Source organism: Lonchura striata, chromosome 1, assembly GCF_046129695.1.
Source record: "Lonchura striata isolate bLonStr1 chromosome 1, bLonStr1.mat, whole genome shotgun sequence".
In the NCBI taxonomy this organism is placed as follows: domain Eukaryota; kingdom Metazoa; phylum Chordata; class Aves; order Passeriformes; family Estrildidae; genus Lonchura; species Lonchura striata.
The window spans coordinates 56,228,715-56,254,786 of record NC_134603.1 but is presented as its reverse complement, the minus strand read 5'-3'; the positions used below and the strand labels follow the sequence as shown (position 1 = coordinate 56,254,786).

Here is a 26,072-nt window from a genome sequence, read left to right as displayed (position 1 = left end):
CAGAGAAATGAAAGAATGGATCATAAAAGAGCAAAAACAATTCAGAAAGAAAACAGAGGAGTTTTCCCCATCTCTGCATGTGGATTTACCCTTGGAAAATGAGTTGTTATGGTAACAACACTCTTCAGGACTATTGCCAAGGAGTGGCATATCAACCTCCACATTATGCCTCTAGGGCAGGTCTCCAGCTGCTATTTCAGAGAAGTAAGTGTTCAAGAAACTTCTACCAAGTAAATATTCATTCCTCTAAGTACTAAAACGAAACCACGCTTATAACAACAGTAGGAATCTTGTCTGTGAACTGAAAAAGTACATCATAAAAAAAAAAAAAAAAACCTGGGCAGAATTAATGAATATATTTAAAATAAATCAGGCTAAGTATAAGGCAGTAATGTCAGGGCAAAAAAGAAAACTTTGATGAGAAGAAATATGTGTAGATCTGACAGTAGAAGGATAATGAATAATTCCTTCTTATCCTCCAGATAAAATTAAGTTTTAAAAAATGTTTATGTTTGAATTTTACAGCATTTTTAGCAAACCTAGATGACATGATGCAAATTTAGACTGAATACAAAATAAAAGAATGATTTTAATTTCTCAAAATTGAAAAAAATGGAAGAGAAATAAAAATTATTACTATTTACAGCTGTAGTGTGTTGACCGCTGGCTCATATGGGCTACAACCTGGGTTTCCAGTTTCATGGTGTACTATAACTGATCACTTACATAAGCAGTTACAAACTCTTAATTTTGTCTCAATGAACGCTAAAAAAAATTAAGGATGGAAAACAATCTTCCTTGACTAGCTTTTGTTATGCTACTTTAAATGTTAAATTGGTTGACAGTGGTGGTAAATCAAACCTACCAGTGCAGAGTAAGCGTATTAAAATCATATCAGCTGCCTTTGCCTTTACTAGGCAAAGATGTAGGGATTTTTCCAATCCAATTTACTTTCTCTCAAGCCATGCTGCTGTCATACTGTCAGGATTGAGCTGCTGCCTAACCCATAAAATCAACCAGCCCACTGGGACTATTCTGGTTCTGGCTAGTAGCCTGGTCTTTGAAAGTGATAGTTAAAATCTGATCAGTTCATGTGCACATGGACTTATTCCTTTAACAAACATTTAAATCAGGATTTTTAAATACATACCGAAAAAAAAATGCATTCACACTTCATGGGCTAATTGTACAGACAGCCATTGGCAGAACAAAAATCCCAGTTCTCCTCAATCCCATTTCCTTGCTATCCTGAAGATCCTTTGAAATATGTTTTCCAATCTAACCTTTCATTTTGAAAAGCAATTTGAATACCAGGCTACTGTGCATGCATTAAAATAAAAGGGGAAAAAATACAGCCTTCTGTAAAAGTGAGTGTTAATGAAATTTAAACTAATGCCTTAATACTAAAACAACATAAATTTTCTTATATGCAACCCAGGTGCACACTTGAAAAATAACATCATGCCAGAGAGAGATGGCAGAGGGGGAAGATGATTCACAACTCAAATAAAATAGGTTTCACAATTATCCTTTCAAATTTCAGCTGCAATTTAAAAAATATGTTTCAAGTATCAAACTTCCTGCTAGAGTTAGTAGGCATGCAAATCATATTAATGCAGTATTTCACTGTGAACACTAGATTTTTAGATGAGTATTAATACCCTTGTGAGGTGACTAAAATACACTGGACAGTTAGAAACTGTTTCCAGTTTTTCAGAGTTTTCACTTTTAACATTCCCAAAGTAGAAGATAGTCCAGATCTGTTCTATTTCTGACCCAAAGGTACTGGTTAATTAAAAGGAATATGTTACTGGTCTTTGAGTGGAAAGAAAAAGAGAAACATACTTTTCCAAAACTTCCTTTAAATTTTCCTCTTGGTTTACTTAAGTTAGCTGACTTGCATTAGTTTCCAAAATTATCTTGTTAGATCAGCTCAATTAAAAAGAATTGTTTATTAACATAGACTAAATTTGAAAACAAATCACTTACACACAGTAACACTTGAATGCAGTTATAAGTTATGTGTATATGTAATTCTTCCTGCTGAACTGCAAGTTAAAATCCTAACCATTAAATCTCTCACTGCATTGACAAACTGGGTCAGGAGTGTTAGAGGATCCAAGTAACCATAGGCTTTCAGCGGACAGAAATTATTATGCCTGTACCTATTCTCTACTGATGGCAGTGCCCGAGCCCCAGGTGTAATTCCTCTTCCTATCTGTTTCAATCTCTGAAAGCCTTTAATTTCAACTTTAGCTTCCTTTAGCCAGATCTTGAAACCATGGTGGAGGCTGGGGTCAGAAGCGGGTGACAAAGGCTGGCTTTCCTCTAACCTAACACTCACAGGGGAAAAAATCACAGCAGAGAATAAACTCATGATGCAGATTTTAAGGACTTCTAAAATGCCGAGTATCTGCTGAAGTATCAAGAGGTGCATTCAGAAAAAAATAAATTACATTACCCAGGAAAAGAGCCATCTTTGTTTTTGCATTCTTTATTCTTGGCTTTCTCACCTTATGCCAAAAGGGAGAAATATCAAGAAGAGAAATACAAGCACAGGACTCAGCTGGGGGCTCGGACACACTCTTGGCCATGGACAGCAGCAAGTGGTGCAAGTCCATGTGTGTACATCTACAAGAACAACCACAGACATATCCACTAGCTGACAGTTCCTGGCTTGTCTTGTTTCTAGAAAACATTAGTACTTACACACCCACGACAAAAGTAGTATTATTTAGAAAAACTTTCCCCTCTGTTGATTTTTAAAGGCTGTAAATATGCCTCATTGTCTATAAAAATAGCTCCCATCCTAATCCAACAATGCCAAAATTGGCATTTTGGTGCTTTTCTTAAATATTAATTAGAGCCATTTCCGATATTCTCAAGGAAGTATTAATAGTACCAGTCTACCTATGAGATCCCTCATCAGAAAAATGCACAAACTAGATGGAAAACTACCAGGTATAGAGGAAAAATGAACGAGTTTAGTTTAATCTAAATTCAGCCCATGCCTGTGCATGTGTGTGTACACACACACTCAAAGTGGTCCAGACTTCTCTGGGAGAAAAAGGTGAAAGAGAGAAAAATGCGATAGAGAGAAACTGAGGTAAAAGAAAATTGCAAGAGTAAAGTAATTTGCACAATAAGAAAAGGAATAATTCTAAACAGAAATGCAATCCTTTTTTTAGGATTATTTTAAAATAGTTTTGATTTTTTACAAACTTTTTGAAATGTTTTAATTTTATTTGTTTCTAATATTAACTGAAGTTTTTTAGCTGATAATTTGAAAATTCGTTTAGCTTAATTGTCATTTGGGATAAATTAATTTTGAGTATCTATTATGACAATTACATACAGCTACATTTTGAACTCTAATGCATTTTTAATAACCTTCATCAGCCAGTGATTTGAATTTCAAATTTCCCTCTATGAAGAAGTAAAAATTAGATAGTTTTGTGCTAATTTTCATAATAAATTGCTCTTTATTTACATTGCAAAGCCTCCCTTACTCCAAGTAAACCATAACCTTAAATGAAACTTAGTACTCAAAATACTTATTATATTTCATATCCCTTTATTAAGAGAGAACAAATTACTGAGACAAACCTGTTGGCCCTCGCTCATACACCATAACCTTCTGTTTGTACCTGTCTGCTTCCTTTTATAGCGACTGCAGAAGGGTCCACGCCTCTTCCCATTTCCACAGCAATATGGTAAACATTCCCCAGCAACACAGACACATAATTCAGAGTAGCTTCAAGGGAAAATGTTGTCATTAGGAAAAAAAAAAAAAATCCTCACATAACGTATTTTTTTACTAGTGTTGTAAACTGCAATCTTGATAATTAGGTCTTTAACTTTCATCATGAACTTTTATTATTTATATAGTATACCTACTTTCTACACTTAAATAGTGAAAATAGATGCACAAAATATTGCAAAAAATACAAATGCAAAGCCAAGTGCTGAAGGCTAGGAAAGGAAGACCTCAATATTTGACTGCTAATTCCATAGGCCTAGTTTACCATTTTCCTATTTATGGCACTGGCCCCACTGGGTCTGATTTATGGCCCTCCTACCCTGTATCTTATGACAAACAAATATCTTTATGTTTATTGGTATGTATTCTACACTTATTATGATACACATTATGATACACATAAATATATAATTGCATTTGATTTTCCATAACTATTTTTCACCACAGTCAGAAAAAATGGTGAATACCATTCTGCTAAGTAGAGGCTTTATAAATTTGTTTTACTGTCATAAATTCATATTGTTTAATGGTATGACCTGACTTCTCAAGGTTCTTCTGTACTGGTCATCTCACAAGTACATTTCACACAGATAGTTTCACAAATATTAACTTTCACAAATATTAACACCTTCCTTGCTTCTGAGATGTGTGGATTATAATGGCAGGGAAGAAACAAGAAATTGCATGGTGAAAGCAAAATAAAGTAGAAAAAAATCCTTTAAAATTTTTATTTGAATTTAAGATATTCAGATTTCGCTTTTCACTTGCATTAAAAAGGGGAGTTTGGTTAGTGCAAATCTCCACAGCAAGCCCAGCTGTTTTATATTCTAGCTCAATTCTTTCTTCTTGATTTCTCCCCCAAGGACCAATAAAGACCTGCTTCAGATGCCTCAATTCCAGTCTGTCCCCTCCTAAGTGCCTATCCCTCAGCTTCATCAGAGTCTCTGCTACTGAAACCCTCTCTTCCAAACACATGCTCTTCTTATTTTGGAATGTGCCTCTCCTGGGCCATGTCTGAGAAGTGAATATCTCCCAGCTGCTGGAACAAATGAGGTAGTGTTATTGGAGAGCAATTTACTTGGGTGTAAAAACCTGAACAATCTCTCCTTGCTTTCTGTTAATGTGCACCTGCCCTGCTGCACAGAATTTTTTTACCAGGTATAGTCGAGCTGAAGTGACAGACCATGTCCATGCTTTTTGCTTGCTTGTTCACCTCCCTCTCATTGTTGAGATTGTTATCTCTGCACCAGTCTCCCTGGCTATGGGCAGTCAATTAAAATAGATTTATTACTTTTAGTAATATATATTTTTTTCAAAATCTCCCCATCCCATTCTTTGCTTCAGCATTTTTCATAGCAATTATTTGAGCAGCCAGCTTTCCATTGACCTTGGAGTCTCTCACAGCTTTCCAAAGGATAAGGTGCTTCACAGAGTGCCAGAACATTTATTCCTTTTTTCTCCCACGCTCTAACATTTGGTCTATTTCTTCTCTTAAGTTTAATTCAACCATTTTCCTTTTGTGACCAAGTGCCAGAGGAGATACATACAGAGAATGGCTCCATGATCTCACCTCAAACACTTTTCCCTGTACTAGTCTATAAAAATGGTAAGTAGTTCTTACAATGAATACCAGTCTTTAGCCCTGAATGAACTGAGGGAAATATATTCCATTACTCAAGAGAGAAAATTATCTGAATTTCCATCATATTCAAAGTTTTACAGATGACATGAAACATTTTAGCTGTCAAAGTCAGAAGTGCTTCCAAAAAATATGAAAAGACAGGTTTGCAAGGCTTTGAACTTTGCCAAAACATGGCTAGGTTTCCATGGCAAAACCAGAATATACATAACTGACACACAGATCATCATATCCTCTACTATAAAGCAATAACACTAGAGCAGTTCAAAGAAAAGTTCTTCTGAGACTGTTTTAAGAGACACTAGGAAGATTAAATATATTTTTCCACCACTGAAATATTCTCAGGAGAGGGCAAGACACAATACATGCAGCACAGAGATATACCAAGAGCTATAGTAGTAACTTTAGCGACATAAACTTCATAGTTCACAGGAAACTCTGTGCTGGATGGAAACCCTGGAGATCATCTGGTCCACCTTGAAAGCAGGCTCTTCAATTAGGTTACAAAAAGCCTTGCCAAGCTAGGTCTTCAAGATTTCCACTGAGGAAACACTGACCTCTCTGCTTAGCCTGCTCTCACCTTTAGTTCTAAACATCAGTTGGCTATTTTTTTTTTTTTATTCCTTATATCAAGCTGATTTCCCCTGAAGCAACTTCTGCCCATTGCCTCTTGTCTTTCCCCTGAGGATCCCTGAGAACACCTCAGCCACCCTATCAAAATTGGAAGGCTGTGATTAGTTGTCCACAGGCCTTCTTTCCTCTCTAGTGCAAATCTAGTTCCTTCAGTCTTGCCTCAGGTTCTCCAACCTCCATCTTGCTCACTGACACTCTCTGGAGTTTTTTTCCTGTCTTGAATAGAGCAGTGAGGGGACCAGAATCAGAGACAATATTGCAGGTCTGGCTCAATATGGAGAAGCCTTCCAGGCTGAGTTCTCATGCTGCTGCCCATCCTCCTCCTGAGGCTTTCCAGGACATGGTTCATTGCTGCCACACAGCTGACTGACTGACGGCTCAGCTCACTGCCCAGCGGGATCCTTGGGGCAGCAGAGCTGCACTCCAGACAAAGCTCCCAGCCTCTTCTACTGCTTTAGTCATCAGGCCGCAGCTGCAGGACTTCTTGTTTAGCCTTCTAGAGGTCATACCTCCAGCTTCCAATCCTGGAGATATTCAAACCACAACTGGACATAGCCATGAGCAATGTGATGTGACTGACACTGCTTTGAGCAGGGGATTGAACCAGATGGGCTCCAGAGGTCCTGAATTGTTCTATGCTCCAATGACATTTTACATTTAGTTTTATATTAGATATTATTTTTTATATTCTACTTTTTTCTCCTCCTGCTGAAACATTTAAACATTGCTCCCCTACCTAGTATTACTTTTTCCAAGAAAAAGGTTTAGTCTTCCAGCTTCTTTTCATACTTAATATAATGGGAATATATTCTTCTATTTAAACAGCTGATTTGTAAGAACAGAGTGTTTCTTTTGCTGCAAAACTGTACATACACACTCAACTATTACTCTGAATATTTTGTACTAAACTGTACATGGATCTTCACATATAAGAACTGCCACTAACAGGTCTTGGTGTTGCTTTGTGTTCCAAGTAAAGATAATCTTTAACTTTCCTACTTATATTTCCTTCCTTGATACTTAGATTCAGCCACTGATGCCACATTTGAGGAATTCAACACCACACATTGACACTTACTTAACATGTGAATTTATACTTCAAATTAATACATTGTGACTTAAAGGTTTAGATGGATGAATGGATACAGGAAGGAACTCGTAGGATCACTTATGCATTTTAAGTCCATATTTGTAGGATTTCAAGGTCCTGTCAGCATGCTCAACTTGTACATTTCTTCATTACATGATTAAGGAAAGAAGAAGTTATTGCCTTGAAACAAACTTTGTCAGAAAAGATTTAGTTTTATTTATTTGTATGTTGCCCTTTGATGTGCTCAGACTCTATTAATGGCTTTATTACCAGCACAGCTCCAATTATTCCTGCAATTTCCTTTCTGGTACACGGAATGCTTGCTTTGAACAACCATGCTGTTCAAATACTTCTATATTTTAGAGGCCATCTGATAATTACTGCAAATCTTTTTGTTTGGTGACAGAACTGTAACTATTTTGCTAACAGTTATTCATTTAAATAGGGTTAATTTTCACTTCATTGGCTGAGTTAATAGCAATCTATGGAAGCAATGTCCTTCATAACCTTCCCATACCAGCCACATGATTTTGCTACAAGACATTACTTGAAAGTGGTGTAAACAAATATTTGAAGATAATTACAAGTCAAAATGCAGAAAAATAAGGTTATAATTTTCAGGAATATTTAGTCACCTCTGCTGTGGAAGACTTGGCAAAATAGGGATGTAAACACCACACACAAAGTACATTTGTGCACTTCTTTCAACCTCAAAGAACAAAGAATTACAAAAACTAATTGTTAAATTCCCAATTATTTGCAGATAAACTTAAAATATATTATTCAAAACTATAGTCACATACACTCATTGGGTTCATAAGAAAATACAACACTGAGATCATTATTTTGAATTTTTTGAAAGAAGTTCTGGAAAACAAAAAATTACCATACTTAATAAGAGGAGAAGAGGGAAAGGAAAAAGTGTGCTAAATCTGGGAGGGTTTTCAAAGCAAACAAGATCTGTGGTTACCAGATCCTCATAAGGTATTCCTGTTTAGCTTACACCAAATATGAATTTTTGAGTGAATTTAACCAGATGAGAAAAGAAAGACTTATTGAGGAACTATAGATCAACTAAAAAATAGTAGAAGCAGAATGGTCAACAGAGCAAAAAAAGGCAGGCTTTAATTTGCGATTGTGAAAAACAGACAGCATAACAATTATACCAAGAAAAAAACTGCAGAAGAGGAATTCAAATAATATTTAAATTTAGAGGAAAATCAAGTGTCTTAATATATCTTATCATAAAAAGCACAAGAATTAGGCCTAACACTTACATTTTGATGGCTGTCTACCTTTCTTTTTAAGAACACCTTTACAGCTGAGAAACCATGCAATATAATAAGAGAAATAAGAGTAACATGCCAGATTATAGAAATCCATAAGGAAACTTGCACCATTTCTGCTTTGTAGTGAACACGAGCAACATAAGAATCTGAAATACTCCACAGTAAAGCGGAACTCTTGGGCTAAACGAGAATAAAAGTAGGCTAGTTCACCTTTCTTTAGCAATAAGAATCTTTATTTAGGCAACTTGGCGATGGCTAGAAAACATGAAGGAAAACAATAAACCAGAACAACTCAAAGGAAACTAAGTGGAAACAATGAGAGAGAAGTTCTTATGGTTATGATTATTCTAGTGCTAACTATATAAGTATTTTTATTTTTCATGTCAGGGCTGTAATTACATTTGAGAATTGTGGGAGCTAGCACATATACGACTGTGGCAAAATTCAGTGGTTTACAAAGTTATCAGGAGTTCACTTATCCTGAATAAGCACCACATGGCTTAAAGGTCATCTCAATTAGGAAGAGACTAGGAACTGTGCTGTAGAAGAATAAATATCTTATTGTTCCTGCATACAAAGAGAACTTGTCCCCTCCTTCCTCCTGACAAACAAGACTGTCTGGGTGTGCATTTGTGCACACATACACACAAGAGACCTTAATGCCAAGAAGTGTTTGAGATGCTGCTGCAGCTGGTACAAGAACTTGCCATAAATCACTAGGATTGCATTCCACAAGTTTCTTCAGGACAATCAAGCTATGAAATAAAATTGTAAGGTATATACCATTGTGAGGTCCTGGTCACAAATTTAATCCAGTAAACTACAGTTAGAAGGCTACTGCTGTCCTCTTTCTTGATTATTATCTATTTTTGTGGACACATATTATATAATGTGCTTAACACCATCTGTCCCATACACATTTTTGACTATCAGAAGTTGTTGCTAAAATGTTTTGCAATTTATTTCCCTTTGCATTTGCAGATTTATATAAAGCACATCATAATTAAACATAATGACAGGAAAAACAACATAAATCTAAAAATCTTATCCTACTTTAATCTTGCTAACTTAAAACTCAAAACCTTGGAGATAGCTGTTATTTACACAATCTTAACAGAACAATCTCTCATATTGGGGGGATTAAATCAGTAAGTCTTGATCTCCATGCCAGATGTCAGCTATTTATTTATTTGAAGGGTAATCACAGTAGCATTGACAGATTCAAGCTTGTCTTGCTTCAAGAGAGATATATCTTGTCAGGGACAGACCCAACCCCCAACACCTTCACTTCATGTGAAGGGTATTTAGCTTATAAATGAAGAAGAAGCATGCATGAATGGAATTGGACATTTTAGATGGAATGGAAGAATCCTTATTTGTTGATTCCTATTTTGGTATTTATGTACTACTGTTAGTAATTCAGCTATATCATGCTTAAGTGGCATTTGGGCTCGTAAGTAACTCTGTTCTCTGTGTAGCTGGGTCTGAAGTACCTATGATCAAGTTTAAAACACAAAGATATATCTACTGACCCCCTCCTCGCATGCCCACACCACAGCATGTCACTTTTCTCTACAGTAAACCCCAATGTGAAAGTGTTAATTTCTATTTTCATTCTTTCTTGAATATTTGCTCCATCCCCTGGGATCTCTGGCAAGGTTTTTGATCCTGATGGGTCAGAATCTATTCTGGTTAGTTGCTCTTCAAGCACTACTTTGCTCTTTCTAATTCTGCTTTAACAATTAATTGGCCAACTGTGTAATGCTTTTTCTAGTTCATTTGGATACTGTCCAGCTGTGGACATTTGATCTCTCATTTCTAGTGATCTTCATGATGATTTGGCAATGCTCCTGAAAGCCACTCCTAATGGATTAGAAGCACAGGTACTGTGTGGTCAGTATGTCTCCAAGGCATAAGAATTCACTTTTTATATAGTATATATGAATTTATATAGTGATTTTTTTTTAAATCTTCTATTACAGAAGTAAGAAATATTTTTTATTTTTTGCTTTCTTTTAAGTTGGTAAAGTTGTGGTGGCTGTTTTTGCTCTTTTCTGACAATGGAGGGGTGGCTATCAAGAACATACCCAGCCTTGGCATGGATGCAGAGCTATTGCTATTTTGTCCCTTCTTTGGAGGGAGCAATGGGAGTCAATACAGCTGTTCTGCACAACCTCCACAATGAATGTTCAAGGGAAAACAGAACAGCAAAGCTATAAACTTACCTGAGCAAGACTGCAATGGTCTAAATTTACAGTAATGAGAAGTTTTAATTTGATACCAGAAACTGCAAGAAAGGGATGAGGTCACGTTTTGGCTAATGAATGTAATATGCACTGTTGCTGTTAGGAGGCACTTGTCTAGGAGTAAGGTCATTACTGTTATTTATAGTAAGACAATTACTAGGAAAAAAATCAACACTAAAGCATTGCACAGTGGCAATTTACAGAACTATAGAAAAGCAAATAAACCCATACATAGTCTGGATACTGAGAGGAAGTGGGGAGGGGAATAAATTTTCTAAAGAGGACAGCCTTTTTACTCATTAATGACTATTTTTTATGCATATATAAACCAGAAAATATCTATTTCTAATTATTTTAGCTTTGTGTTACCAGTTCGGGTTTTTTTCCTTTGTCTAGCCCCTTCTATAAATCATATTGCCCAGTACACATGTTCATTACATAAGCATAGGAGATATATAGTCATCTTGGTAAATTATTTTAAAGAGGAATTTCATTTGAGCCTCATTTCAAGCTCAAACATGGAAAAGTGGAGACCTTGATGAGTTACTTACATCAGGGTACTGTTTGTCCTGAATACTGATTTGAACACAGATAAATCAAAGATATTAATTTTTTGTATATTTCCACTTGACATGTAAAATTTTCTTCTATAACTCTGTGTAAGAAAGCTAAAAATTTGCACAATACAATCTAATTCTGTGCTACTCCTAGGCCTTCTCCCAAGGTAACCGAAATTGATCTAAAAGTCTGAAGCACACAAGTGCTTCACAAACACAGTGCATTCTGAGTACCCCTCTACAACAACCTCTTCTAATACTTAGAAATAAATTTGTATAGGGACAAGGATCTCAGATCCAATATATATAGTCTTATATTAATAATAGCAAGTAAACAGAGCATTTTGTCCCTTTATGCATGTTCTCCTTTCATAAGGAGTCAGGCTTGCAACTTCTATTTTAATCTTTCTTTAAAAATAACAGTCTCAATTCTTCAATATTTAATAATTTTTTTTTCATTGATTCTCAGAGTTAATCTTCAACTTTTCATACCATATGCCCTCTGTTTTTTGTGAGTGAGAAAGGAAATGGAGAATTTCAAGACAGGGCTAATAGTTTGCACTGACTAAAGGTAAATGTGCATTTTGAACAACTTCAAAATATAATGAACGAATAAAGGTCTCTAGAAAAGAAAGAAAGAAAATCAGGGTTTTTTCATCCAACACCAACAATCAAATAGCTATATTTGATTCTGTAACAACCTGGACTGTTCCCTCAATAGTCACACTTGACTATTCACAACTCATGCACATCTACTTCACCACTATTTATTTATCAGAATGGAGGCAATTGAAGAGAATCATCACTATGAAATAATAAAATATCCTCGGGAAAAGAATCAAACCAGAGAATAAGATTCTTGGTTTCTATTTTGTGAAAATATACCTTCAGAAATTATTTCATGGCTTTATTTGAAAAATGGATATAATCCAAGTGAAGAGATACAATTCCTCTTTCTCTACAGCCAGAAACACATTATCCTTTTAAATAGGAAACAGGGAGTATCCATTTCTTTCTCTTCGTACCCTCACAGAAGGGAAAAAGAGGGAAAAACCGAGATGTAGAGTAAAACCCCTCCTTTGCATTTGCAATTGGTGACTCTTGACATGCAGTTGCATAGGTATCAACATTATTTTCTTAGCTTCTGAAACAATCCCTGCATTTCATATTATTTTTCTACAATGATGACAGTTGACAGGCAACAGATAATGTCTTTCTGAGTCCTTTAACACATAAAGTATGCTATAGGCATAACAGGCTCAAAAAAGAATGAAAAGAAAATAACACAAAACAATTCTGCAAAGCCTTGCAAAAGAGCTGTGGCTTCATCAGAAGCCACCACTGGAGCAGGATGCTGGCCTGTGGGCACATGGACAGAGCACCTCAGGCTGGAGATGGTTAGTTGTCAGGACTTATGTCCAGGCAGGGGAAGCCATGCTAGAGCAGTCTGGCTACTGGAACTTAAAGGCAATTTTGTAGTTTTATGGTAAAAAATCACACCTGCCTTCAAGAGATATAAGATTATATTCACACTTTTTCACTGCTTGCTGCATGGCCCTTGGTTAAGTCATTTTTGTGTTTCAACTTGACAGGTTTAATGGAATATCTAACATTGATATGTCATAAAGCTAACAGTGACTTGATAGAAGACAATAGCACAAGCACAGACTCCCACCCTGTTTTAGGATTAGGCAACATGAAGTCTACTGACAGACTTTGGGGGGTTGATAAACAGTAATGTAAGAGACAGAAAGAAAAACTCATGCTCAAATATCTTGTTTCCCATCACAGAAGTGCAAGTGATAGAGAAAGCAGGGAGTACCTCATTCAGTGAATCCCAACTTTTTACTGCTAAAAATTTTTTGTTGACAGAGCTTGTAAATCTTGAGTTCTGGGAGGAACCTTACACATTTGAGGAGTGTTACCACTACAAATGAAGCATTTAGCATTTTCAGAATTTGTGTAATACTTAGCTAGCAACTATTGATTAAACATTTGAATAGGCAGCCAATTTTACACATTTTCAAACTATGAGCGTTTAACTAAAAAAACATAATTCTATTGTTTCAAATACATTGAGAGTTAGGTTATGTGATCATCTGGAAAAAAACAGTGTGATATCTCACCTGCATCACTGAGACTTACAGACGTTTTACTCTGCTTTATTGCCAGGATTAGGTTTACAGCAATTTTCACTGTTTTGTTTGCAAACCAGACATAGCAAGAACACACTCTTCCCAAGGAAGAGTAGTAAACAGGCAACGCTTCAGTTCACTTCTTCAGAAAGAGGTATGACTTACCTTGTGGAAGTTCCTGAAATATGCTGCCTTCTCATCTGGAAATTTTTCTAGCCTCCTGGGTCCTTTACTGGAAGCCTTCTTGAAAACCAGCCAACAACGCCTAAAAATCTGTGAACAAAATCAATGAATTCTATTACTTTTTCTTTAAAGGTGGATAGTATTACAAATGTATTCAGTTACAGAATTGACTTAGGAAGAAATTTTGAAATGACAGCGTTTTACTTCAAGAGTAAAACTTGCAGTTCAAAGAGAAGCTGATTAATGATAATCCTCTAGACTATATTATGCAAGTAAGAGATTAGATATCAATCTAGTTTTATAATCTATGACAGCAGTTTACTTCATTATTCTCAGCAGTACTTGAACAGCTCTATAAGCAATACCATGTGGAATTTCATGTTATTAATTCAAGGATACATTGAAAAAAGTCCCAAACCCAATACCACTCAATGATTCCACTGACCATATGTGAAGAACCTTAATTCAGTACAAATTCTACACAATTTAATGACACACACAAGAAATACAGTACTATTAAATTTGGATCAACCATACCTCCCATTACCAAAAAACTAAATAATTAAAAAACCCAAGGAAATTAGAGCAGGCAGAGTTTTCCCCTCAGTCTGCTATCTAAACCAAACACAAGCAGAAAATGTAGTGTAGTAGCTTAATGTAGTGCTTAAAATAATTAAGCTTAAAATAATTAAGCTTAAGTAATCACTTCATGACATAATACTACTGACATTATCCTGTTGCCACTATCTAAGATGAATGTTATCAGTCAAAGTGTTTTCTTTTAAAACCCTACCATTGGGCTACAGTATCAATATGTTTAATTATGAAGACTTTTCGAAGAAAACATGGTACATCATTAAATTCTCTGCAAGTATACAACTTACAAAGTGTAGAACTTTTAGGCTTTTTTTACTAAGGTTGTAAAGTGGCAACTGTACAACTGTGCTTTCTATCTCAGAAATTACTTCACCTATCCTGAGGGAAAGTAAAGACGGTATTATATTTCCTGAAAAAAAAATGACATTACACTTTGGGACATCATAAACCATCTTTATTAGATAGTACTTTCTTCAAATAACATCTTGGCAGTATTGCAACTTGACTTTACCAAAACTACAGCACTGCTCCCACAGTTATTTCTTGATTAAACGTATTAGTTTAACAAAATTTTGTAATATGAAAAGCTCCAGACACAAAGATATAGAATATTCCACTATTTTGACCTTACTAAAAAACAGCAGCACCAGCTGTCTGAAAGGGACATATTTATTTATTTACTAAAAGTGTCACTTTTAATAATACTTCTGGGTCTTCTGGGATCTTGGGTAGTTTTTTTAGTCTATGTATAATTTTAGTTCATTTCTCGTTCGCTGAGGAAAGTCTTTTCCTAGGAAGTTCTTTATGAAGGTAAAACCCACTATCTTAATTTCAAGTTTTCTCAATTTCCTTATTTTCAGTATATGCCTTTAATGTCATACAGTCCTCAAAAAATTCTCTTTAGAAAAGTTAGACCAACCCTAGTCATCATCTTCATGTGGGTTTTAGCATAGCCATGGAATTTGCATTTTACAGATGACCTGAATTTTTGACAGCTGGTGACAATAAACCTGTAATTTGTGTTGATTAACAGAAGTATTTCAAAGGTCAGCGGAGTTTATTTTTATTCCTTTGTTTGTTTGTGTTTTTTAAAATGTATTTTTATACATGTATATATGGCAGTCATATTTTGTTGCAATAAGAAGTATCAGTTAGATCCAGTACATTAGAAATATCCCTAAAAAAGGCAAACTAAACATCACAGTCATGGAGTCAGACCTTTCCCTGTGAGGATGAGAACATTTTCTAGATCAAAGGTCATCTAATGCATACTCCAAAGCACTTCCTTTAGTGACAAATGAGCAGGTTCAGATAAATGATGGCTTCAGTCTTTTTTTCACTGTATATCAAGTTGAGACAGGGTGAAAGTGAATTTGAGGTTTTGCAGATAAGCTGATGAAATTCCAGAGGAAGGGTTTGACCTCCTTATTACTGGGAACTACTATCAAATACCAGGGCTTGATGCTAGTTATCTTTAAGGATGTTCCTCATCAGGCCTTCTCACACATTTCAGAATCGAGTTAATTCAAAGGGTTCAGCATACAGACTGCAGGAATGAACAGCCTTTGCTTTTAGAGAACATTGAATAACAAGAGGAGAGAAACATAAGTTTGTCCTTTAGATTGTAACTGCTTCAATTTATTGGCATTTCTTTTTTCCAGACCTTTAAGAAGAGGAGAGATCTGAAGAATGAAATGGCCCAGAGAGGACTCCTGATAGCCTATGAACTCATGCCAAGATACATCCTTGCATTTGGATTTTATTTTTTGCAACCTAATTTTAAAGCTGGTATATACATGTACAGTTCCATTGCATTTCAGCAGCATTTTACCTTATTATGCCAACAGACACTTTGTATCTTAGTGCTTGGAAAAGTATTAGCATATGAATTTACCTATAAATATGAATAAATAGGTGCAGATGTGAGCACACAGCAAACAAACATTTGCCTTTCATAAGGCACCTCATTGTTATACAGAAATCTACTCAATTATTCACGAACTGTGAGATACTCTTTTATCCCTGGCCTACTTTAGGATGCCATTGGCTGTAATCAAAACTTCTGAAAGACTTCTAAAGTCCTCAGATAATTGGGGAAGCCATTGTGAGAGAAATCAGCATCAGCCCCTCCAGAACAGAGGGAATTAGAACCACTCACTGTATTGTCTCCATAATACTTAGTATTTCCTGTGAGACTGTTTTCCACATGTGCTTAGTTGAAGAAATGCCAAATATTTGATCATTTAATCAGGGTTACATCCTCAGATGAGCACTCACCGTTCAACAAATATGATTTTAAAATTTTGTATCAAGGGCAAACAACACAAAGTCTGCCCCATGCCATTGCATTTTTTACTGGAGCAATTGAGGAAGATGGCATTAAAAACATGCTGGCTTTAGGTTTTCTTTTATTACTGTATCAATTAGAAAAAACCTGTTCATTACAATCTTGAGAAGGATTCTATTGAAATTACCTGCAGAGCCCTAGGCATAGCTGAACCTCTTTAAACAACATCCTTCCTACCTCAGTTTTACAAGATGGGCAAAGCACAATAAAAAATATTTTTCCAGATTCTATTACCCAGGATATTGTGCAATTATGTATCAGTAAGCCACGGCAATAACTAGCACACTTGTGGTCTGGTGAGAACTGATTAGGTTGGCCCTTGCGATAGCACATGGGAATGATTCTGATTACAATGTACGAGCTCGCGGGGGAGAGGAGCCTCTTTCCTCAAGATGGAACCTGAGCAACCTCATCTTGTTACTGAGAGAATTCCAGAACCTGGAACAGTATTACCTTATCAAACCCCCTCAAATGATTTCTGAAATCCTTCCAGTTAGAAACTTGACTTCTAATGCTGATACATTTCTATTAATCTTCAGAGATGTTTTATTCTACATTTTGCTTGAAAAACTGCAACAGATCAATTAATCATGAAATCTCTGCATAATCTTATTTTGATATTTTTCTTCTGCTTAATATAGTACAATGCCCAGCTCACATTTCCAGCATGATCATATTTTTTAATATTCTTGACTAATATATGCAAAAATTTGGCCTCTGAATGGGCCATTACTTTTCATGATCACATCATACAATTCTGTGTTATTGTTGCCATGGCTGTTCATAACAACTCCATTAAAATACATATTGCAGGAAATCCACTGGCTAGATTTTTTTTTCAGAAAGAAGGAAATATTTACCTCTTTTCTAAAATAATTTAAAAAATAATTGGTTTATAGTGGAAATCTTATGTATGATTTTCCATTTTCCAGAGATTTCTAAGACCTTTTTCCTAGCCATTTACAATAAATGCTTTTAAGAATCACATTTCTTTTTATCCACAGCTGTAGCAAATAAAGCTCTCCCAGTCATCACTAATATTTAAAGAAGGCACTTTTATTGACAACTTTCTACACATTAATCCAGAAATTTCACACTCAAACAATCCAACAGAAAATAGAAACAACAACAAAAAAATCCCCCATGTTTTTTTTTTAATAAAGCTATAAGCTTTTTTCTGAAATCAATTTAGATGCTCTGAAATCTCCCCGCACTTATCCAAAGGACAGTACAAATGGCAGCTTTCTTGGGTATATTGGAAAACCATCTAATTTTCTGCCACTAGCTGTAGAAACATTTGTCTCTTGAGAGGAACAGCAATGAGTCAGCTCCTAATTACTAACAGAAACCATCACTGACCAGGACAGGCACTGAAGCATCATTCATGGAGCTTTTTGCTAGCATAACCTATCAAATTTTCTCCCAGGAAGACAACAACATAATAATATTCAGTTCTGCATTTACATCTCATTATCTGCAGGAAAAGGCTAGTTGATTTCTCATCCCTGACTTGCCAAATGCATTGCTTTCCTGTTTGACAAGACAACATCTGCAGTATATGCATTAAAAACGCTAAAATATGAATGTGTTCAAGTTTACCTCTCTAGTTAACTCTGTTAAAAATGGATGTTACTATGGGGTATGCGAGAGGAATGCAGTTCGTTGTGGGATTAAAAAATGTAGTCACAACTTAAAAATAAAGCATTCATAATAACAAAAATAAAAATAGTTGTCACTGTAAAGTTATATTTAACCATTGTTTTGACACCCACTATTTTTTGATTCTGTGCATAATTTGGCTAAGGAAGAAGAGACAAGAGGTGACACCTTACTGCTTCAGTGAAACTACACTTGTCACACATTCAAGTAAAACTTAGGAGAACATGAAACACAGTTATTATGTATAAAAAAGCCCAAGAGGAAAATGGGGATCCATACCTCAGCCTAAAGAGCAAGTTACAGAATCTAAGCTACTGCTGAGTCAATTCAATAGAAAAAAAAACTGCCTGAAACTCATGGTTGCAATCCACTTTTCTGAGCTACCAGCATTTGAACAGCTCTGATTTTGCTGCCTACCTTTTTGACAACAGAAATGAAATACAGTTCCCACTGCATTAATTGGGTGCATTTTGGGTGGCAAATTTGGATTCATATGAATAATCAAGAGAGGCGGAGCACTGCTGCACAGCACTGAGCTCCCAAATTAGCACAGAGGGTGTAGAGTGGCAGGGAATTGAGGCCAGCTCCTGCTCCTTTACCACACTGCTGGGAGCTCACCTTTCTCCCAGCAGCAGGGCAGATACTCCACAGCCATCTGATATCCAGCACCCAAACAGGAGAGGTGAAAAGAATCTGTAGCCTTGCCCAGAAGCAAGAGCTTACCTGCTCCTGACAGTAGCTCTGGGATGTGGGGATGAGACTTTACCACAATATACAATAAGCCTGGGTAGTTTCAATTTCTTTTTTTAATTGAGTCTAAGTCTCCACCTGTTCTTGCCTATTTCAATGTATTTTCTTCCAATGTTACCGAACTATCTACCACAAAGCAACCACAATAAAAGCAAAGCTATTTAATCTGTAAAGTCATGGTTAAAGAAACCCCACAAATATATACCAAAAACTGACTAGTAGTGCCATTAAGGAGAAATATTGTTTGAAGGTATGCTGTGAATGCTATCCAGCCGGGAAACATTCCTCATATATGATAACCTTGCATGTACCCTTGAGCTTCATTTCATCATCCAAATTAGGGAGCAAGGTTAAACTTTAGTTTACAGAGCTTGGAGCATGACCTTCTGCAACAATAAAAGTAGGTGTTAGATAATTTTAGTATCATAGTTCAAATCCTAAAATTTCTGATAGCATTTTTTTATTACTAATATTTTGCACATTGCAAATCTGCTGGCATTTAAAGTTAGGAATTGAAGAAATAAAGAAACATCTGCTACAAACTGTTTCATCTAAGATTAGATCAATCCTTGTGGGCTTGATTGCAGTCTGACAATTAGGATGGTTAGAGAGAGATGATTAGGGACAATTCACCCAGTTATAGTATACACACGTCATCTTTTTGCTGCCATAACATGCCATTATAGATTCATACAGATGCTTATAATATACTATAATTTATGGTGTTATAGTCACAGGCTATACATGTAATCTATAAAAGAATTAATTTTATTATTAGGGATTTATGTGAAATCAAAGTACACCATAGCAATTTTCCAACTATTCCTCTACTAGCTAAACTACTCTGTGCATCATGCAAACACTTTAGTTATGAAATCTGAAGGCTTTTTATTTTAATGTGTATAAAAGAGAGTGGAAGATACATATCTGAACAGACCTGCACCTTGTATTCCTGTGAAAAGTGTTATATGACTCCATCAATCCTTAAGCACCCGTAGCTTAAAACCTCACTACTGTTGCTTTGTTCTGAAGTACCATCAGGGAAATTCAAGGGCAGAAGGACAGCCTACACAAATAACACACTCTGACTCCACAGCAGTCTGCAGGTCAGCAGAATTTATAACTTACATCTGAATTGATCTTATGGTAATTAAAAAGAACAGTTCTAGTAGCCATTTCTTTTGGCTTTCTGCATCTCTGACTCAGTTTTGGCAAGACTAACTTCAGTGATCTTTCTGAAGGAAAACTAACACTGCTCACTTCATGTCTGGCTTCAGAGTTGATGACAAAAAATGCCCTCATAACCAGAAAAAAATTTGGTTTCAACAGTTGTAGCACATATCCAGCAGTAAAATCCAAGAGCTTGTAATATTTCTTAAAGAAATTATTATGCTCAAGAAATCTCAAGCATTTCACTCTTGAAATTATTATGCTCAAGAAATCTCAAGCATTTCACTGAGCTTAAGCTGAATATGCAGCACTTGCTTACGAATAATTATGTACCCATGTATGTTGATATCTCCTCCTACACATACTTTTCTCAATGTAATCTGAAAAAAATACCAGTAGAGAAAGTTATGGTTTTGCAATATTTTAATATTAAATTTCAGTAAGTTCTCAAACTGAACTGGAGTAATTACCTTACCTAACTCATTTGAAGGGGCTTTGTTAGTGGAAATACCACTTTTAAAAAAATGTTTTACCTAATTAATTGCAAGTATACATAGCTCACTTGAATTTGAAAAACCACAAAGGATGGTTTAATATACTGCAATGGAAAGCAATATTTAGAGAAGAAAACTAGGACTCCTTTATTTTTACTACTATAAATACATATACAAATAATGGAAATATCACTATCTTTCTTCTACTGATGAGCTTATTAAGCTGAAACATAGTATCATTTACGCATATTTTGTAAGACAGTCATCACTTCTTGAAAACATTAAAGGTACTTATTGTACCACCAAGGGAATCTAATGCTGAGAAACAAAGAAGTTATTGGGATAGAATTCTTACTTATGTCACTAGAAAACAAAATTCAGACTGTTACACACAAGCTGAAATAACACACACTGAAAGACGGTATCGATCACCTCAGACCCTTAGTACTTTATGTTAGGAAGGAAAAATCAAACATGTGCAACTGAGTACCTAAAAATGAAGCAGAGCTTCAGAATAAAAAAGTAATCACAGACATCTGTTCTCTACTACCAAGGGGGAAAAACTCAAATAATTTTTACAGCCCCAATTTAGAAGGTTACAAGCTCAAATTTATCTTCAGAATCCAAAATTATTCCTCAGGTTTACATCAGTTAGATTTTATAACATATTGGGGAATTGTAGAGAAGTTTGGGTTGGAAGGGACCTTAAAGATCATCTAGTTCCAGCCCACTCCTCACACACACCCCAGGGCGGGCAGAGACTCCTCCAACTAGACCAGCTTTCTCAAAGCACAGCCCAACCTGGCATTGAACACTTCCAGAGACAGGGCACCCACAACTTTTCTGTCTTTGTGCCTCACCATCTCACAACAAAGAATTTATTCCTAATATCTAATGTAAAACTACTCTCTTTCAGTTTAAATCCACTCCCCCTTGTCCTATCATTACACGTCCTTGTAAGAAGTCCTGCTCTGTCTCTCTTGAAGGCCCTATTTCTCTCTTTAGGTATTGGAAGATTCTCTAAGGTCTCCCCAGAGCCTTCTCTCCTTCAGGTTGAATAACCTGAACTCTCAGCCTGTCTTCATAGGAGGGTACTCCAGCCCTCTGATAATTTATCTTTTCTCTAAAATATCGCAGAGAAACTCAGCAAAGGCATGAGAGTGCTCAGGGAGCTGTTGTTTTGACTAATAAAATAAGCGAAAAGTTTGGTTTGCATGGGATTTAACATAGCTGAGCACAGCACTAAGTCTAAAGCATTTTTTGTAAAGAAAAAACAAAGAGAGCTGACTGTAAGTGCCACTATATATTTATGTAGGAATATAATTTCTAACAGCAATTGATCCTCAGAGAAGAATAGGAAAGTTGGAGCCTTTTATTCTTTGACACATTTTGTCATTTCAGCATATATTTAGAAAGCCTTGCACACCCAGCCTCACTGATGTAAATGGGTGAAAGCTCACTGTAATCTGCAAGTGTCTCTGTTAAATGCCTGGTCACTCCTGCTGGCAAACAGGCATGCATGAAGTGTGTGCATCATGTTTGTACGGGGAGACTAAAGAATATACGAATGCCAGTGTAGAGGAAAAGCTCCTCAAACATATTTTGATGCACTGTGCCACAGAACAGGAACATATTTTAAAAATGGCATTTACCTATGGCATATTCAATAAACCTCTGAAATACCAGGTTGCATGACTCAATTGTGTCAGTTCCTTACAAACCAAATTCTTTTTTTTTAAATGAAGTTAGATATTCAACTTTGAATCCCCTTTAAGTACTATGATATGGCTGATAGATTTTATGGAGAAATTAATCTTAGCTAGAAAATAAGGTGTTCTGCAAAATGAAGGCTGCAGCAGGATTTGAGCAGGACCATACAAATAGTAGTGTTCAGGAGGATGCTTAATTTCAGTGCCGTTTTTCTGGCATTTGATCACCTGCATTACTGTAACCAATATGTTAAATCTCCTCCTGACAAAGAATCACAGTTGTAAGAGATGCTGCCATGCCCCAAAAACCTTCATTACTTCTTACGTTTAAATTAACTGAAGGGGAGGAAGAAGAATTCACATCTTGTGGTAAGTGGAAATACTTAAAAGCTCAGAGTTAGCAAGAATCCTCTCTCATAGAAATTAAATGGATACTAAAATGGAGTAATTGACTGAAATTTCCTGCAATATTTATGCACAGAACTACTTTTTTACTGAAGTAAAAAAGCAAACCAAACCAACAGAAATCAAACCAAACATTCAAAAAGACCTCAACCAGGACTTGCTCTGGGAGTTGTAACTTTCAGACAAATGCAAAGATACATATTTCAAATTTTGCTTGATTTATGTAGTGATTTGCTTTCTGCTACTCTTGTGCTGTGTATTTCCAGAACATCTCTGCTTAAAGATGTTACCAGTCTGCTATTACAATGTATCAATACTGTAATGAATAGAGACATAATCCAAACCAAGAAAAGGATGAGAAAACAAATGCTTTTACACACAACTAAGAGGATTTGGAAAAAAAAGCTATAGCCCTTAGCTCCTGTAAATACCAACACCAGATCTGTTCAGCTTTTGTTGCAACAGCAAATTTTTAACAGATAAAGATAGCTTATACTCAAAGAAAACCACCATAAAATAGCTTTCCTCAGAACACAAATGTTGCTGGTATGTTACATTCCTAGACAGTATGTCCTGTGGGGAAATAGCTACTACATGGGCTTAGGAACCATGTTCCTATGACCCCAGGGAAATAAAGCAGAGGAAAAGCAGATGGTTTCTAAACCCAAACTTCCTAAGTCCAAAAGACCACTCTGAATTCCCTGCTCTGTACCTGTGATACGTCTCCAAAAAGTCTGCCCTGAATTGTTTGAGATTCACCCAAAATGTATTCAGGTGAATCCACAGGAGCCCTGCTTTAGTGTGCTTTGGCTCAGACCCAAACTGGTAACAATCAAGGTCTCATAGAACAAACATGAATTTCTTTGTTAAAGGAGTTATGGTCATCCCACTAAGCTAATATTACTATCTAAGAGGAAAAAGACATCTCAAAACAACTTTCCCACCCCTCCCCCTACTTTCACTGATTGTCACCAGCATTCCAGAACTTGCAGGAGCTAAGATTGTCCTTCTCCAGCTATTTCCCATGGGCAGAAGAAAATTATTAGTCTACCCAACTGATGCTATTTATTTTTATGGTCCCATCAGCTGCTTAGAAATAGAAAGCACATTGATTTTCTGTGCTCTGGGGACCACCTGAGGGCATGAGTTGGTGGAAGGAGGAAAAAAAAAAAGTTGCAGAATTTCTGGTCAAATCCAGCATGTTGGTTCAAGAGTACCTAACACAACTACCTTTTCTCACTTGCAGTCTTAAAAGTGCGTGCAGGACAAGAGAAGAAAGCTGTGTTGCTACCTTCTCACTTCCTGACACTGATGAGACGGTCTCAGATATAAGATATGAAGCTGTAATGTGAAGTCTAATATAGAAGAGAAGCAGGGTGGTAATGCTCTGTGCTCACTAATGTTAATTCTACCAGAAGCAACATCTGGTTTTGCAGAATAATTTCCATCTTAATTGTGAAGTCTTAGTAAGAGTTTAAGACTGAAAACATAGGTAGCTTGTTACAGATACAGGCTTATTATATTATATAGTGACAGCAGTGAGTAAACACAAACCACAGCAAGTCAGCTTTTTGTTAAGAAATCTTTCCATGTAAAAAATCAGCAGAAAACTATATACATGGGTTACAATGTAAAATGGGTTACAATATAAAATATGCAGATTTTATGGAAAATACCCAGTAGGTTTAATAGAATGATTACCTTTATTAATAACCACTCTGAGTAAGAACATGCTATGAATCATGAACTACAAAACATTTGCCAAATTCTGTATGATACAGAATTCTCTAAATTGAGATATTGTGAGAGAATGGATTAACAACTTTATTATATTTTATAGTATTAGAACAGCTAAGCAAGTAAAGTATTATGACCAACCCTTAACATCTTCAAGAACTTATGTCTATGGTTGCTTTTGAATAGGTTACCACAGTTGTCCTCTTACACATCAAACGTCCACAGAAAGTGGACATTCTTGACTAATTTTATTTATAACAAAGTCATGGTGAGAACTCCCAAATTATTTTTAAAATTGAACAAAAGCATTGGAAATCTCAGTCATCCTCACTGAACAATTCACAGCTTGAGAGGTGTTTTATATTAGGTGCATATTTACATTATCTATATATCAGATAATACATACTGACAGCAGCAGATTAATTCTGTCTCTTAATGTTAATCAACACATACTAGGGCCATTCCCCAATAGATGTTTATCATAGATAGGTTTCTAAAATCACAGTTGTATTTCCAGTATCTCAGAAATTAATCCAAGCAACTCTTCATATGTGGTCATTAAAACTCTTGTCTCAATACAGACAAGTCTAAGTCCAGCACTGCAGAGCAGCAACTGCTACACATTCCATTTTGCTTTAAAGTGTGCACTTAAATGACCCTTGCATAAGAACTGAAAGAGAGTTAGGTAAGAGTTGGGCATAGATGTATGAGAGAAAATGTGCAAGTCACTGAGCCCTGCCTCCTCCAGCTGCAGAGAGCCATGCAATAGGTGCCTGCTACTCCTTCTGTACTCATCACACAATTTACATCTAAGGAGATATTTGAAGTGTGACAGTTTTTCTTCTTGTTCTTATGGTGCTGACTCACTAGGATTGAAATAATTTCCTTTCTGTGGAGTCACAGGGAGAGAAAATACTGGACATTTCACATTCACAGTTCTTTTTCATAGGTGCTCAGTGGCTAATACATAGCTACCATGCTTTGGAGAGAGTTTTTGTTGTTAACTATGATTTAATTTATGAGCCTTGTCTCAGAGGAAATTCTAATTCTTGAAGCTAACATCTGTATGAAAGGATTTTTGCCTTTTACTCAAAATCATTTGTTATAATACATCCTACTATTTTGTATTTTTAACATATATTATACAGAATCTATCAGTAGAGAGCTGTTCAAGTGAAGACATATTAGTTCAATGCAGCATTCACCAGTGAACTCACAGCATCAGGTCACAGCAAGACAGACACTGTGACACTCAGCAATTGAGGATGCTGCACCATCTTACTTTTAATGGCAGAGGCTTTTGTTCTATTTTTCTTTAGGAGGCTCTAGCTCTACTCTTCTCAGCGCACAATATCCAATTCTTCCTTTGGCTCATCTACCTTTCAAATTAACAAGTCCCTGCTTCCTACTGTTTTCCCTATGGTCTCCTTAAGTCTGCCCTGCTGGACTTTTAAATATCTTTCAATAATCACTTCAAATTAGTTCAGTCTTGGTTTATGACACATTTAAGCTCTAAGATTTCATAAATTAATCAAATATTACATAAATGGAGAAGGCTTATAATGGAAGATCAGCCCTATTTACAGTGATTATTTTTAACTTGTTCACAGAATTCTACATCGATGTTTACATTTCTGCTGCTATTTCTATTGTTGCATACAACAGGAATTCC

General features: G+C 35.9%; 1 protein-coding gene across 1 annotated transcript in view; it reads right to left on the bottom strand.

The window, feature by feature from the left end:
• The window catches only part of DOK6 (docking protein 6), a 249,661-nt gene that overhangs the window by 143,940 nt on the left and 79,649 nt on the right, over positions 1-26,072 (bottom strand). The window contains exon 2 of the mRNA XM_021530883.3: positions 13,515-13,622. Within this exon, the coding sequence (XP_021386558.1) occupies positions 13,515-13,622 (108 nt within the window). The remainder of the gene's footprint in view (positions 1-13,514; positions 13,623-26,072) is intronic.